We start from the raw sequence: 11,706 nt of genomic DNA, 5'->3' as shown, positions 1-11,706 counted from the left end.
AGATAAAGATGTACATTTATTTCCATGAATTACAAGTGCAGTGCTGTTCATATTAGCAGGCAATCTTTATATAACCCATTCTCCATTGCTGTCAAAAAACAAACAAGAAAAAGGACAGATGAGAAATGAAAAGCTAAAAATAGAATTGTTTTTTCCTAAATGATCTGCTGGATAGCATTTTCTGTGGAACACAACTCAGAGGTAACAATAGATTTTTCGTTTCAATCATAGGCATGTGGCACTTGGACAGTCATCTCTGCACAGAAAGCTGTTAACAGTCATGCGAGGGTACAGTAATTATTGAACAAGGCAAATTTCTCACCAGAGAGAGCAGTGGGGGAGTCAGGAGGCACCGCACTGGGACAGAACACCGAGTCAACTCCACAGTACACAGTGGCAGGAACAAATACTTAAAGAGATCAGGAAAATATGAGCGAGCTCTGAACATGACTTAGTACTAGCTTTTTCTGATGTTCTTAACTCAGCAGTTCAGAAATACTTGAGTACTTGATGACAGAACAGTGCTTCATGTCATGAGCTCATGAAGGCTTTATTATAAATTGTTATACCGTAGGTTGAAAATGAACTTGAGATGCTGACATGCTGTAGAAGGAAAAAGGATTGCACACTTTCTCATTTAAAGACGCAGTGTTCCTCTCTGCTAAATTCTCAGGCATTGAACGTGGTTACTAAATCAGACACTGTGTGAAGCAGCTTGGGGCCTATCTGTACCAGGGGGTGGCGCTCCACCTGGGACATCTGGGTCAGCGTGCCGACTACTGCTCCAGAAACTTTCCCCAGCTCAGTGCTTTAATCTTGGTGAGTGCGTCACCAAATGCTGAGCACAACTGCTACTTTATATCTTTTTGTGCAGGTCTTGCAAACACTGAGTACTGCATGTAATGCATTTTGGCAAAAGTTATACTTTTATAGATGATAAAAGTAACCCACAGTAAATCTGCAGAAAGACATTGCTGAATGCAGTACTTTGTTTTTGTTTAGAAGAATGAATAACTTTTCTAAAATCTGGGCAAACAATACATATGTCTTAAATATGTTAGTGACTAGCACGATATGAGAAGACGGAGAGCTTCCGAAGGTTCCCAAGGCGGAAGCACTTGCTGCAGGCTGCAACACCATCCAAAGTATCTCCACAAGATCCTGCTCTGGGGAGGCAATTACAGACAACAGGGGAAGTGCAAATTCGGGACCATCACTGACTTAAAGTGCCCTAGGTAGGACTTTCCTATCGTAAGTAAGATGTCAGTGACGGCAGCCAGTCTGAAAGACTTACTCTGCGGAGGCTGCCTGGTCAGCAGGGTGTCACATAGAGAGGATTCAGGAGAGGGAAGAACCACTGCATCTTTCAAACCAGAAAGTGGTAAGTGACTGAAGCAACAGTAAGCAGTAGGTGCACTGAAAGTACATACTGCCGCACGTCACCAGTGGGTGACACACAGGAGCGCCAGGAGAAATTCTCTGGACTGAAGGAATTCTTTGAAAGCATAAAAGCCACAACAACCAGAAACCGCCCCTCTGAACGGCTCAAAGGAGTCAAAGTGGATGAGCCGCCACAGGCTGGAGACAGGAGCAGGGGTCAAGAACTGGGAGAAGAACATCGGTGTCTGAGCGCGTCCAGTCCTGGAGCCCATGTCCTGTAAGAACACAAATAATCTAGGGTTAGTACTGGGCCAGGTTACAACAGCAGCAGCAGCCTACAAAAAGGACAAGTGAACAGAATGAACCACATTAAAAGGCTATCATCAGCATCACGGAACAGAAAAGTCCTCACGGAAAGGGGAGAAATACTCTTGACAAAAGCTCACTTTACTTACATACACCCAGGCGTGTGTAACATCGGTTGTGACGGCGCTGGGGCTCTGCCCTCACCTGACAGGCGCCTTCCTCAAACAGCTGTCAAGAGGCTGTTTTCATAACACTAACACAGAAGATGCACGCGTGCACACTCACATTCACAGCTCAGGTTGGCACCTGCGTGTCTAAAGTGCCCTTAATTAGCCACAGAGTATCCATCCTTCCAACAGCAGAATTAGGGGTTAAGGGAGAAAAATCTGTCTCCTATTCTTAGCAAGTCTCTCTGTCTGGATGACACTCAGAACAAAGGTAACTGCACAGGCACTGGAATGTGGGCTGTTAATAGTGCTCAGGCTTTCTCTAACTGAGAGCAAAACCACAGGTGGGAGGCTCGGAATCCGGGGAGGCAAGGAGCACTACATCTGGACCCCAAGGGTGAGCAGTACAAGATCACCCAAGTCAGAGGGGACCTGACAACGAGCTACCTTCCTAGCAGCCTTCATGTGTGGCCTACTTATTCTTGGAGAAGGCCCACTTGGTTCTCCAGGGGTGTGTATAGGCACCTACAAGAGGCCCACCAGCAGTACTGACCCAGGAAAGCACAAACAGCACAATTCCCCTTTGCTCTAACAGTTTTTTTCCCCCAGTACTAGAGACTGAAGCCAACAGTATTCTACCAGGGTTTCACTAAGATGCCCAGGCTAGCCTTGAACTTTCCATTCTCCTGCCTCAGCCTCCTGAGGTGTTGAGGTGTGTGCTACTGTGCCCAACAGTAATGTTTATTTTTACTCAACTAAATCTCCTCTAACAATAGGCTAATGGATCTCAACCATAAGCATCTTGAGGGCCCATTAAACCTCAGGTTGCAGGAGGTTGTTATAAATGTACTACAGTTGGGCACCCCCTGCCCCAAACGATCCACTGAATTTAACAGGGTAGCTTCATTATGTGTCTGTTTTGTACTATCAAACAGTGTTGTCACTTCTCAGGGATAATGTGGTTCTGATGAGGAACCCTGATCAGACAGGTGGTGTAGGGACCAAGTATCAAAATGCCAACAAAACAGACCCTTCTTTTTGGAGATCCTTACTGTTATGGCTAAAAACCTATCATGTTAATATTTCACAAAGTGGTCACAGGGCTATGACTTTCAACTGTGACTTGAGTTAGGACAGGAAGGGAAGGTCATCGTCCAACTATGGATTAGGAAGAGAGGCGAAGGCAGAAGTAGCCCCTGCCACTTAGAGGTACATATCATGAGTTGCTACTCGAACCCCCTGGCTGGCAGAAATTTAAAAACGGCCCTAAAATGCTTCTGTCTTCTGGGAAACCAAGGGAGACAAGGTTAATGACCCTAGTGATTAATCTGCTTAAGAAAATTCACAAATGGGCAGATAAGGAAGAAAGATGAGCACCTACTTCCACCTGCACAGCTCCTGGTTTGGGGACTAGTGAGGCAGTGCTGAGTGAGGATGAGGCCTGTCACTTTTATCTTTGGCTCATTGCAATTATTTCCACAAGCAAAATACAATGAAATACTGTGATCCTTTAAGAACGCCTAAGCCACCACGAGGGACATCACTAACACATGGCCCCCAACAAGCAGAGGTCCCTCCAGAGCTTCCCATACCAAGAGTCAGTCCCCATTATGCTTTCTGGGCCTTTCCTACTGCAGCTAAGTGTTTGATAATCACCTTTCTCTAATATCTGTGTGGCACAATGCGCAACTTCTGATCTCGGGTTTGAAGACTGGCAACTTAGCAACAACGATCTTTAGGGTTCCATACAAGTTCTGAGATGTTTCTGAGAGAGCAAGGCTAGTTGGAGGAAGTGTGAAGGGATCACAAGAAAATGGCATTCTGGTCTAAAGTGCCCGGGACTTCTGCCTAGTCTTGAACTGATGTATGACCTCAGCAAAATGCTTAGATACACCATGATATGTGAACATAACTTCAGAGAATGTTTTTGTGATCACCAAAATGAAATGTTCGTTCAACCTGGCCTGGCCTGTAGGTTAATAAATGCTCCCAGGTCCACCTTCCACTAAATTCGTTTTTATATTCTAGATGACTCAATTCTAAATCGGGCTAGATAAAATGCACCAAAAAAATGAGATGGGGGGCCGGGGATTTAGCTCAGTGGTTCCACTGCCTGCCTCACAAGTGCAAGGACCCATGTTCAATCCCCAGTACCAAAAAAATAAAAAATAAAAAATAAAAAAAAAAAGGAGGGGGGGGGTCTTTTGGGCTGAGGATTTAGCTCAGTGGTTCCACTGCCTGCCTCGAAAATGCAAGGTCCTGAGTTCAATCCCTGGTACCAAAAACAAACAACAAAACAAAACAAAACACCAAAAAAACCAAAAACAAAACAAAAAAAACAGATGGGTTGATGGGTGTATGGAGGAACAGACAGGCAGAAAGATGAGAAAATAAATATAGTAAAATGTTAATTATAGAATCTAGGTGGTGAGAATATAGGTGTTTTCTTTAAAATTCTTTCAACTTTTCAGAACAGTTGAAAACCGCCATTAAACAACATTGGGGGAAAAAGCCACACTTTAGTTATGTACTAAACATGTAGCCTTTTTGTTTGTTTTTTGTACTGGGAATCAAACTCAGGACCTTGTGCTTTCCAGGCAGGCGTGGGCGGAGCCACTGAGCTAAATCCCTGGCCCCTAAACTTCTGTTCTTTACGAACACCAGGAAAAAATGAGCAGCACACAAAAGCGACTTCCTTCTCACACCTGGGTTCTCACAGTTGGGTGCATCCCAATGGAAATCTCAGTCAATGAGTGTAATGTGGATATCCAGAGATAATTAGTCATCCTGCTTGTGCAGCCCCAGGGGCACCCTGGCTTCTGTCTGGCTCCCCGCTATAGTGCTGAGCTGCCTTTCTCTCCAGTGACCTGGCCAGACCTCCCATGGGTTCTTGCTCACTGGCGTTCTCCTACAGTCTCACTGCCTCAGTCACCCAAGCCAACACTTCAGGGCACGCAGCTACCTGTAAGGGAGCTGCGCTCCTTAGTGAGGTGAGGGCTATGCTCCAGCTCAGTCCTCACTGTGGCCTCCTCCTCTTACTTGGTTGTGGCCAGTGCTTACATGCTGACTTATGGTTCATCATCACAGCAAAGAGCTCCTTGACCCTCAGATCAGCTCAGCACAACTGCCTTGCTCTGTGATCCTCAGCCTTACCCTTTGGGGTCTGCTGTACCTACATCCACCTCTGCTACAAGCTCCAATACTATGCATATTCCCTGTTGTTTCCTACTATTAAGCTGCTAGACAACAAAGCCTAGGTCTTACTCATCTTTGTCTCCCTCCTACCGGGCACCAGGAAGCACTCAATAGTAACTAAATGAATTATGGGAAAAACTGATTCTCATGTTAACCCCAGATGCCCTTCCATACTACACGGCCAGAGGTCCTCTGCTTGTACGACTTTTCCTCTGCTAGATTGGGTGCTTTTTGGAGGCCATGTATAAGCCTGCCTGACCTGTTAGTTCTTGTGTATCTGTCTGATGTATTTTCTAGTCCATACTAAGCAATCCACATGTTTGAACTAAGACAAGGAAGACAAGGGCAAATTGGACTACTGACCAGCTCAACCTTTTGGCTAGGCGGTGGCAAACTTGTTTTTTTTTTTTTTTTTTGTACCGGGATTGAACTTGGGACCTTGTGCTTGCAAGGCAAGCAGCGGAACCACTGAGCTAAATCCCCAGCCCCAAACTTGATCTTTAAAGTGTCAGAGAATACATGTCTTCAGCCTTGCAGGCCATTTGAGTCTCTGCCATGACTACTCATCTGCTATCACAGAGAAAAAGGAGCCACAGGCAATCTGGGAGGACACACAACCTATAACAGCAGGCAGCAAGCTAATCAGGTCCAGTCAACCCGACCTGGTAAACAGGCTTGCAGTCCCATCACACATCCCTCCTCTCAACAGGAGACTGGAAACTGACTCCTTTTCCTGGAAAACAGTGAACTCTGACACCCACATTTCCTAAAAAGCTCAAGATACCATCCTGACCCACCACCCCATGACAAGAAAGAGGGGCTACTGGGAGAGAGACAAGCTACACTACAGCATCTCCCAGAAGCTCCACGTGGACTGACTTTACTTCAGTGAGTGACCATGAAAAGGCACTTTATGTGGCAAATGCAAGAGACTGTTACAGTTACATGGTTGATAGGATGAATGAACCTACCCGGTCAGACTGCTCCTCTCTTCCTCAGTGGCTTGTTCACATCTGGCTCTTCCCCCTGGGCTGGCTTATGTCTTACTCATGTCCCATAAGCATTGCTGCCTTGGTGCTTCACTTTTTGAGTTTGTCTTTGAGGGTGTGTGCGGTGTCAACAGCGCCAGCCTCACCCCACCCCACCCTTGCCCCAGTTGCTAGATTTAGAAATTTGGAAGTCTTTCCACCTTTGTTTTTCCTCCATTCTCTTGAATCCAAGCTTCTCTTCACCATAGCCACAGTCCATAGCTCTGGTCCTTTTGTTGTAGAAAAACACTGCTTTCCAATGACCTCCAACCCAGACTTCCTCATTCTAACCCCATCTGCTCTGATGTCAAATTTCTTCTGAAAGCAACCATTTCTTTCCCCTAAATTAGTTGTGTCTATTCTGTCCCAACTCCCAGTTTCCCCTGCTGCAGGGCTCTCTGCTCTGAGGATGTGATGGCCACATCTATTCTTTTTGTTTGTTTTTTCTGGTACCGGGAATCAAACTCAGGACCTTGCACTTGCCAGGCAGGCACAGCGCCACTGAGCTAAATCCCTGGCCCTTGGCCATGTCTATTCTTGAGCTGCATCTATCTGTCCCCGATTCCTTGTTCTTAGTGGTGGGAGTAATAACCCTGGGAACTCTGATGACGGGATGTGGTCAGAGATCAGTATGCCACTCTGAGGACACAGCTGTCCTTCTCAACAGAAAGCCAGCTCCTCTTCTTGGAAAGCAGCAAACCCTGATGTCCCTATTTCCTAGCAAGTGTAAGCGTTATCCCTATACATACCCACTTCATACTATGAATTTCCTTAAAAAGAAGTGAAGTGTGGAAACCCATGTCTTCTTGAGACACTTAGGCATCTTCCTTCTTTGGCTATTTTTTCTTTTTCTAAGTTCTGTGTTCTCAATTCTTAAGAGAAAAATCTTAGGGGACTGGGAGTGTAGCTCAGCAACAAAGTGCTTGGCTAGCATTCTAAAGCCTCAGCACTGGGTGTCGGGTAAAAGAGAATTTGAGGGTCTCCAAAATTATACATTAGAATGTCTTAACATTAAAAATGTCTTAAGTGAAAAGATTTTTAGAATGAAGACCTGTTTTATTCCTTTCTATAAATCTATTTTCACACACACACACACACACACACACACACACACACAATCAGCTTTAGAAAGTTCCTCCTCCCTAAACACTAAGTCTTGCTGCAGATCTTATTCTAAATCCTGACAATTTAATGTCCTTGTAATCCATAGAGTTGAATAAACTGTCAGAAATTAAAGGATTCCAAGTGTATGTTTTAAACAGTGGTGAAAGACAAAGTGTAATTTCTCCAGTTTTAAATCATGAAGGAAGCAATCAGTATAAAGGCTATATTCAGGGGCAGCCCACTTTTCAGTCCCCCTTCTGCCTCTCTTAGAAGCTTTCTTTCTCTCAATAAATTTTTCCTACTCTAAAAAAAAAAAAAAAAGCTATATTCAAACAGAGGAATACACTGAATTCTTTTTTCTCATGACATTTAAATTAATTGTATGGTTAAAGCTCCAGGTACCTGACAAATTTAAGATCTGTATCCTGGCTGGAATCTAGCAGTCTCTTCAAAAATGAGTTCTTTGAGCTTTTCCTTAGGCAAATCATCCAATTCCATGTCAAACTTGAATGGTGCTTCAGCAATGGGCTTGAAGAGAAAATAAAACATTTAATAGTCAAAAGTTGTTATGGTAAAGGCAGTAATTTACTGATTTACAAAATGACTCTGACTTACACTCTGAAATTTATACAACAGGACAGATGTCTCCTAAAACCTACGTACTCCAGGCCCAGGGGCGTAGCTCAGTGCTAAGAGTGTATGCTCAGTAGCATACATGAAGTCCCAGGTTTGACCCCAGCACCGGCCCCCATCTCAGAGTGCTGATAAGCATCCGTGCACTTATGCCCAACTCCTGAAAGCACCTTTCTCATAAACAATACATAGGCTGGGGATGCAGCTCAGTCACAGAGCACTTGCCCAGATGCACAAGGCCATTGGTTCTATCTCTAACATGTGAGGAGGGAAGAGGAAGAGTCCTTAGCCCTCTCCAGGCTCCACATTGGTACAGCTGTTCCTCTTTATGCCTTCTCCTGGTCTCCACCTGCTGCAGGGATCCTGGGGGTCAGGGGTTTCAAGCTGTACCCACAATGCTCATCTTCAAGGCACAGGAGGTAGATGTATTTGGAGGAGCAGATATGTTACCATGCACCTCTCAGGAAAATCTGCACAGGACATGGTTAGGCCTGTTGTTGGCTGGTTTATATGCTTGTGGAAGCAGCCAACAGCAGGAGCTCTTACCTCATCACTCGGGTCATAATACTGCTCCAGATATGGATGGGCTAGAGCTTGTTCAACTTCAATCCTCTTGTGAGGGTTGAATGTCAACATTTTGTCCAGTAAGTCCAGAGCTACAAAGACAAACATTTTCAGTGGTAAGAAGCAAAGGCAGTAGTCACCAAAAGATTTTACATTTCCTGTTTAACAACCCACAAAACAAGAGCAAAGCATTGCTGTAAGGTGAGCAGCCGGCAGAGAGAGCACCTATTATACGTCTCTCTTGCCTGCGTGAACACAGAGGCTGACCACCTGACAGATGTAGATCGCAATGCTCAGAAAGGCAGAACATTATTGTTCTGCAGAAGAGGTAGCTACAGAGAGTTCTTTAAAACACTGAGGCAGAGACAGAAGGATTCCAAGTTCAAGCCCCAGCTGGGGAACTTAGCAAAGCCTTGTCTCAAAAATACAAAAAGGGATAGCGATGTAGCCCAGTGCAAAAGTCCTAGGTTCAATCTTTAGTACAGTACAAACCAAAACATTGTTTCCACTTATTTATACTCAGACCAGTGTTTTCAACTTGAGTAGTAGGTCCTTTCTTCAAATGAAATCCTATCAGGAGTCTTAAGGAATAGAAAAAAGGTGCTACTCCAACCCTAGCTCACAGACTCTAAGGCACGCCTGAAAAATCTAAGGCTTAGATCTAAAAATTTGCTGCAAATCTGAAAAGCTAATAGCCAGTAAAGAACACAAATTTTTAAAGAATATATGGGGATCTACTTAATGAAGCCTCTTATTGTTTTTGGTGGTACGGGGGATTGAACCCAAGAACTCATACATACTAGGTAAGCACTGTACTGCTAAATGACAACTCCAGGAGAGGCCTATTTTCTTAAAATGATTATTTTTATTTTTAGACAGGCTCTTGCTATGTAGCCCAGCTAACCTCAAGCTCTCAGTGATTCTCCTAACTCAGCCTCCCAAGTGCTGCGATTACAGGGGTGTGCCACCACACTCAGCCTAACGTGATTATTTTAGTAGGTAAGTTATTTGCAGATGACAAAAACCTCATCCATCTACAAATTAGCACATGCTATTAAATCCTATAAGAATGTAAAAAATAATATGCTGTAATAATCAAATGTACTGGGCATAATTTAACATTAATGATCAACTTGAAGACTCAGTTCTAGCTTACTTTTAAGATGAAAGTTTTTTGTTTTTTGTTTAGTATTGGGGATTGAACTCAGAACCTTGCGCTTGTGAGGCAGGCTCAGTGCCACTAAGCTAAATTCCTGGCCCAAGAAGAAAGTTTTAGTTATTTAAAAATGTTCAACCCTTTAGAGCAGACCAGTAAACCTTCCAAAGTGACTGTTTTTGTGCTAGGGGGCAGGTAGCTTGCTGCTTGAGGTTAGAGAAGGGTGCGCACATGCATGTGTTTATGCTTGTTGTGTGCATGTGTGTATTCTTAGTTCTGGTGGCCATTTTTTTGACATCCTTTATTGCATGACACCAAGAGACCAACCCCTGATCTTTAAGACAAGAGGAAATAATAAATGCAGCAAGCTACATGTTGGGTATGAGAAATTCCAGATAACAGCACATTTTCATACCCAGTATGTATACAGTGGTTTTTTGTTGTTTTTTTTTGAACCAGAGATCTATCTCGGGTCCTTGCGTTTCTGAGGCGGGCAGTGGAACCACTGAGCTAAATCCGCGGCCCTGCTGTTTTTTTTTCTTTTAAGTCTGTATTATGTTTAAAAAAAATTGTGCTTCCATCTATCTTTTCAATACACAATCCTGACTATGTCTTAGAAATTATGGAATAAATGACACTTTGCTTTGTGTCATTTATAAAGTGCTAAAGAACTTTTTGGAGCACAGAAAGTTCTCCCATCAGGTTTGGCCTCGATGGAAGCAGAGTGTAGTCAGCAGAGGGGTTCATGCCTAGAGCTGAGACACAGGGTATATAAGCTGGTGAGGTTTAGGAGGCAATCCTTTTGGTAGTCAGGACCAGGTAACACACAATGGTCAAGAATTCAGACCCCTCTGGCTCAAACTCTAGTTTCCCCAAATACATTGCTAAGTATGTAGACAATAGCTTAAAATGTAAGCTCAGCTTTAAATGGTCTAGAACAGGTAATAAGACTGATCTTCCTGGTCCTAATTAGCTCACCACAAAGAACTTACAGATATCTTCCTAATGATTTTTTTTTTGAGAAGCAATTAAATCACTTGGACTTTTGCCCAGTCAGACACTGTCTGTGCAATGAAAAGCCCAGGAAGATGTGACCACAGATTCTAACAGCATTACTTCTAAGCCATTGTGGGGACACTTCTCCCCCACTCACACTTATATTAAGGAAGTACTTCAAGCCAACTAAATATTGTTCAGTATACGCATTTCTGAAAAAAATGTTAGCTCCTTCCAGTTATTCTAGACTCTTAAATCTACACTCAAAAATTTCAAAGGAAAATAGCCCCCACTTGAAAAATAACTGGATCTCAGCCTTCTTTTATTGCAAGTGCTATTTCTGCATTATTCATAGCTATCAAAAGTGAAAAATGGGAAGTAGCTGGCAGGTGCTGATACCACAGTTAGCATGCCCAGGCCCCTCCTCCCACACCACACCAAGATCTGCTGTACCACTTGGATAGCATGCATCATGGCTGCCTGTGTACTTACGTGGATACAGTTTATTTCCCTAGAAGTCCCTTTGAGGCTGGAATTAATCTGGTCATGGTCCATGGGCCCTTTCAGCACCCATACTTTTTCTTAACATTAAAGGACACAGGACAACTTGGCCGTTCTTCTCTCCCATCTATAAGACCTTTTTCCTTCCTGCCCTACCACAGACCCTGCGCAATTATTTACCACAGCACCTCTTCTGGTCCATCATGCCTACTGAGCATAACTCTGTTCCTGAACAATGCTGCAACCTTCACTTCCATCTTCAACTTGAGTTTCTGGGCAGCACCAGAGAAGATGAACTAACTGTACAAACTGCGGCATGGGAACAGTACTCTTTTAATTTTCTGATTTCAGAACCCTTCTCTAACTCTTAAACATTACTGAGGACTGATTTTTAAAAGCAGCTTAATCAGCGCAAAGCTCAAATACACAAGCACCTTCTTTGAGAAAAACCACCTCATTCCACAGGCAGAGAAATGCTCTAAGTGTACATCCCATTTTACCACATAAAACGTCATGAAAACAGGTATTGAGGATGGGATTTAATGAAGCAAATAATCTTTACTGCTTCATCAAGGACATCCTTCTGTGCAACTAGATTGGTGTTTTAAGCTTTGAAGAAGTGGCAGTATGGTGCTATGGCTCTGTCCTGGGTCAGGGTGTCACAGCGTTGCTCCTC

The 11,706-nt window shown here is 43.8% G+C and overlaps 1 protein-coding gene across 1 annotated transcript in view; it reads right to left on the bottom strand.

Annotated features, from left to right (window-relative positions):
* Positions 1-352: 352 nt before the first annotated feature.
* Mapk1 (mitogen-activated protein kinase 1) overlaps positions 353-11,706 on the bottom strand; it is a 125,952-nt gene continuing 114,598 nt past the window's right edge. Inside the window, exons 10-12 of the mRNA XM_033758556.1 lie at positions 8,360-8,469; positions 7,583-7,708; positions 353-1,655 (exon numbers count right to left, since the gene is read on the bottom strand). Of these exons, the coding sequence (XP_033614447.1) occupies positions 7,592-7,708; positions 8,360-8,469 (227 nt within the window). The 3' untranslated portion in view covers positions 353-1,655; positions 7,583-7,591. The remainder of the gene's footprint in view (positions 1,656-7,582; positions 7,709-8,359; positions 8,470-11,706) is intronic.

This window comes from Fukomys damarensis, unplaced genomic scaffold (assembly GCF_012274545.1).
Source record: "Fukomys damarensis isolate Sample0158 unplaced genomic scaffold, DMR_v1.0_HiC HiC_scaffold_34, whole genome shotgun sequence".
In the NCBI taxonomy this organism is placed as follows: Eukaryota; Metazoa; Chordata; class Mammalia; order Rodentia; family Bathyergidae; genus Fukomys; species Fukomys damarensis.
Note: the sequence above shows the minus strand (reverse complement) of the source record. Positions and strands in the feature narration are given on the sequence as shown.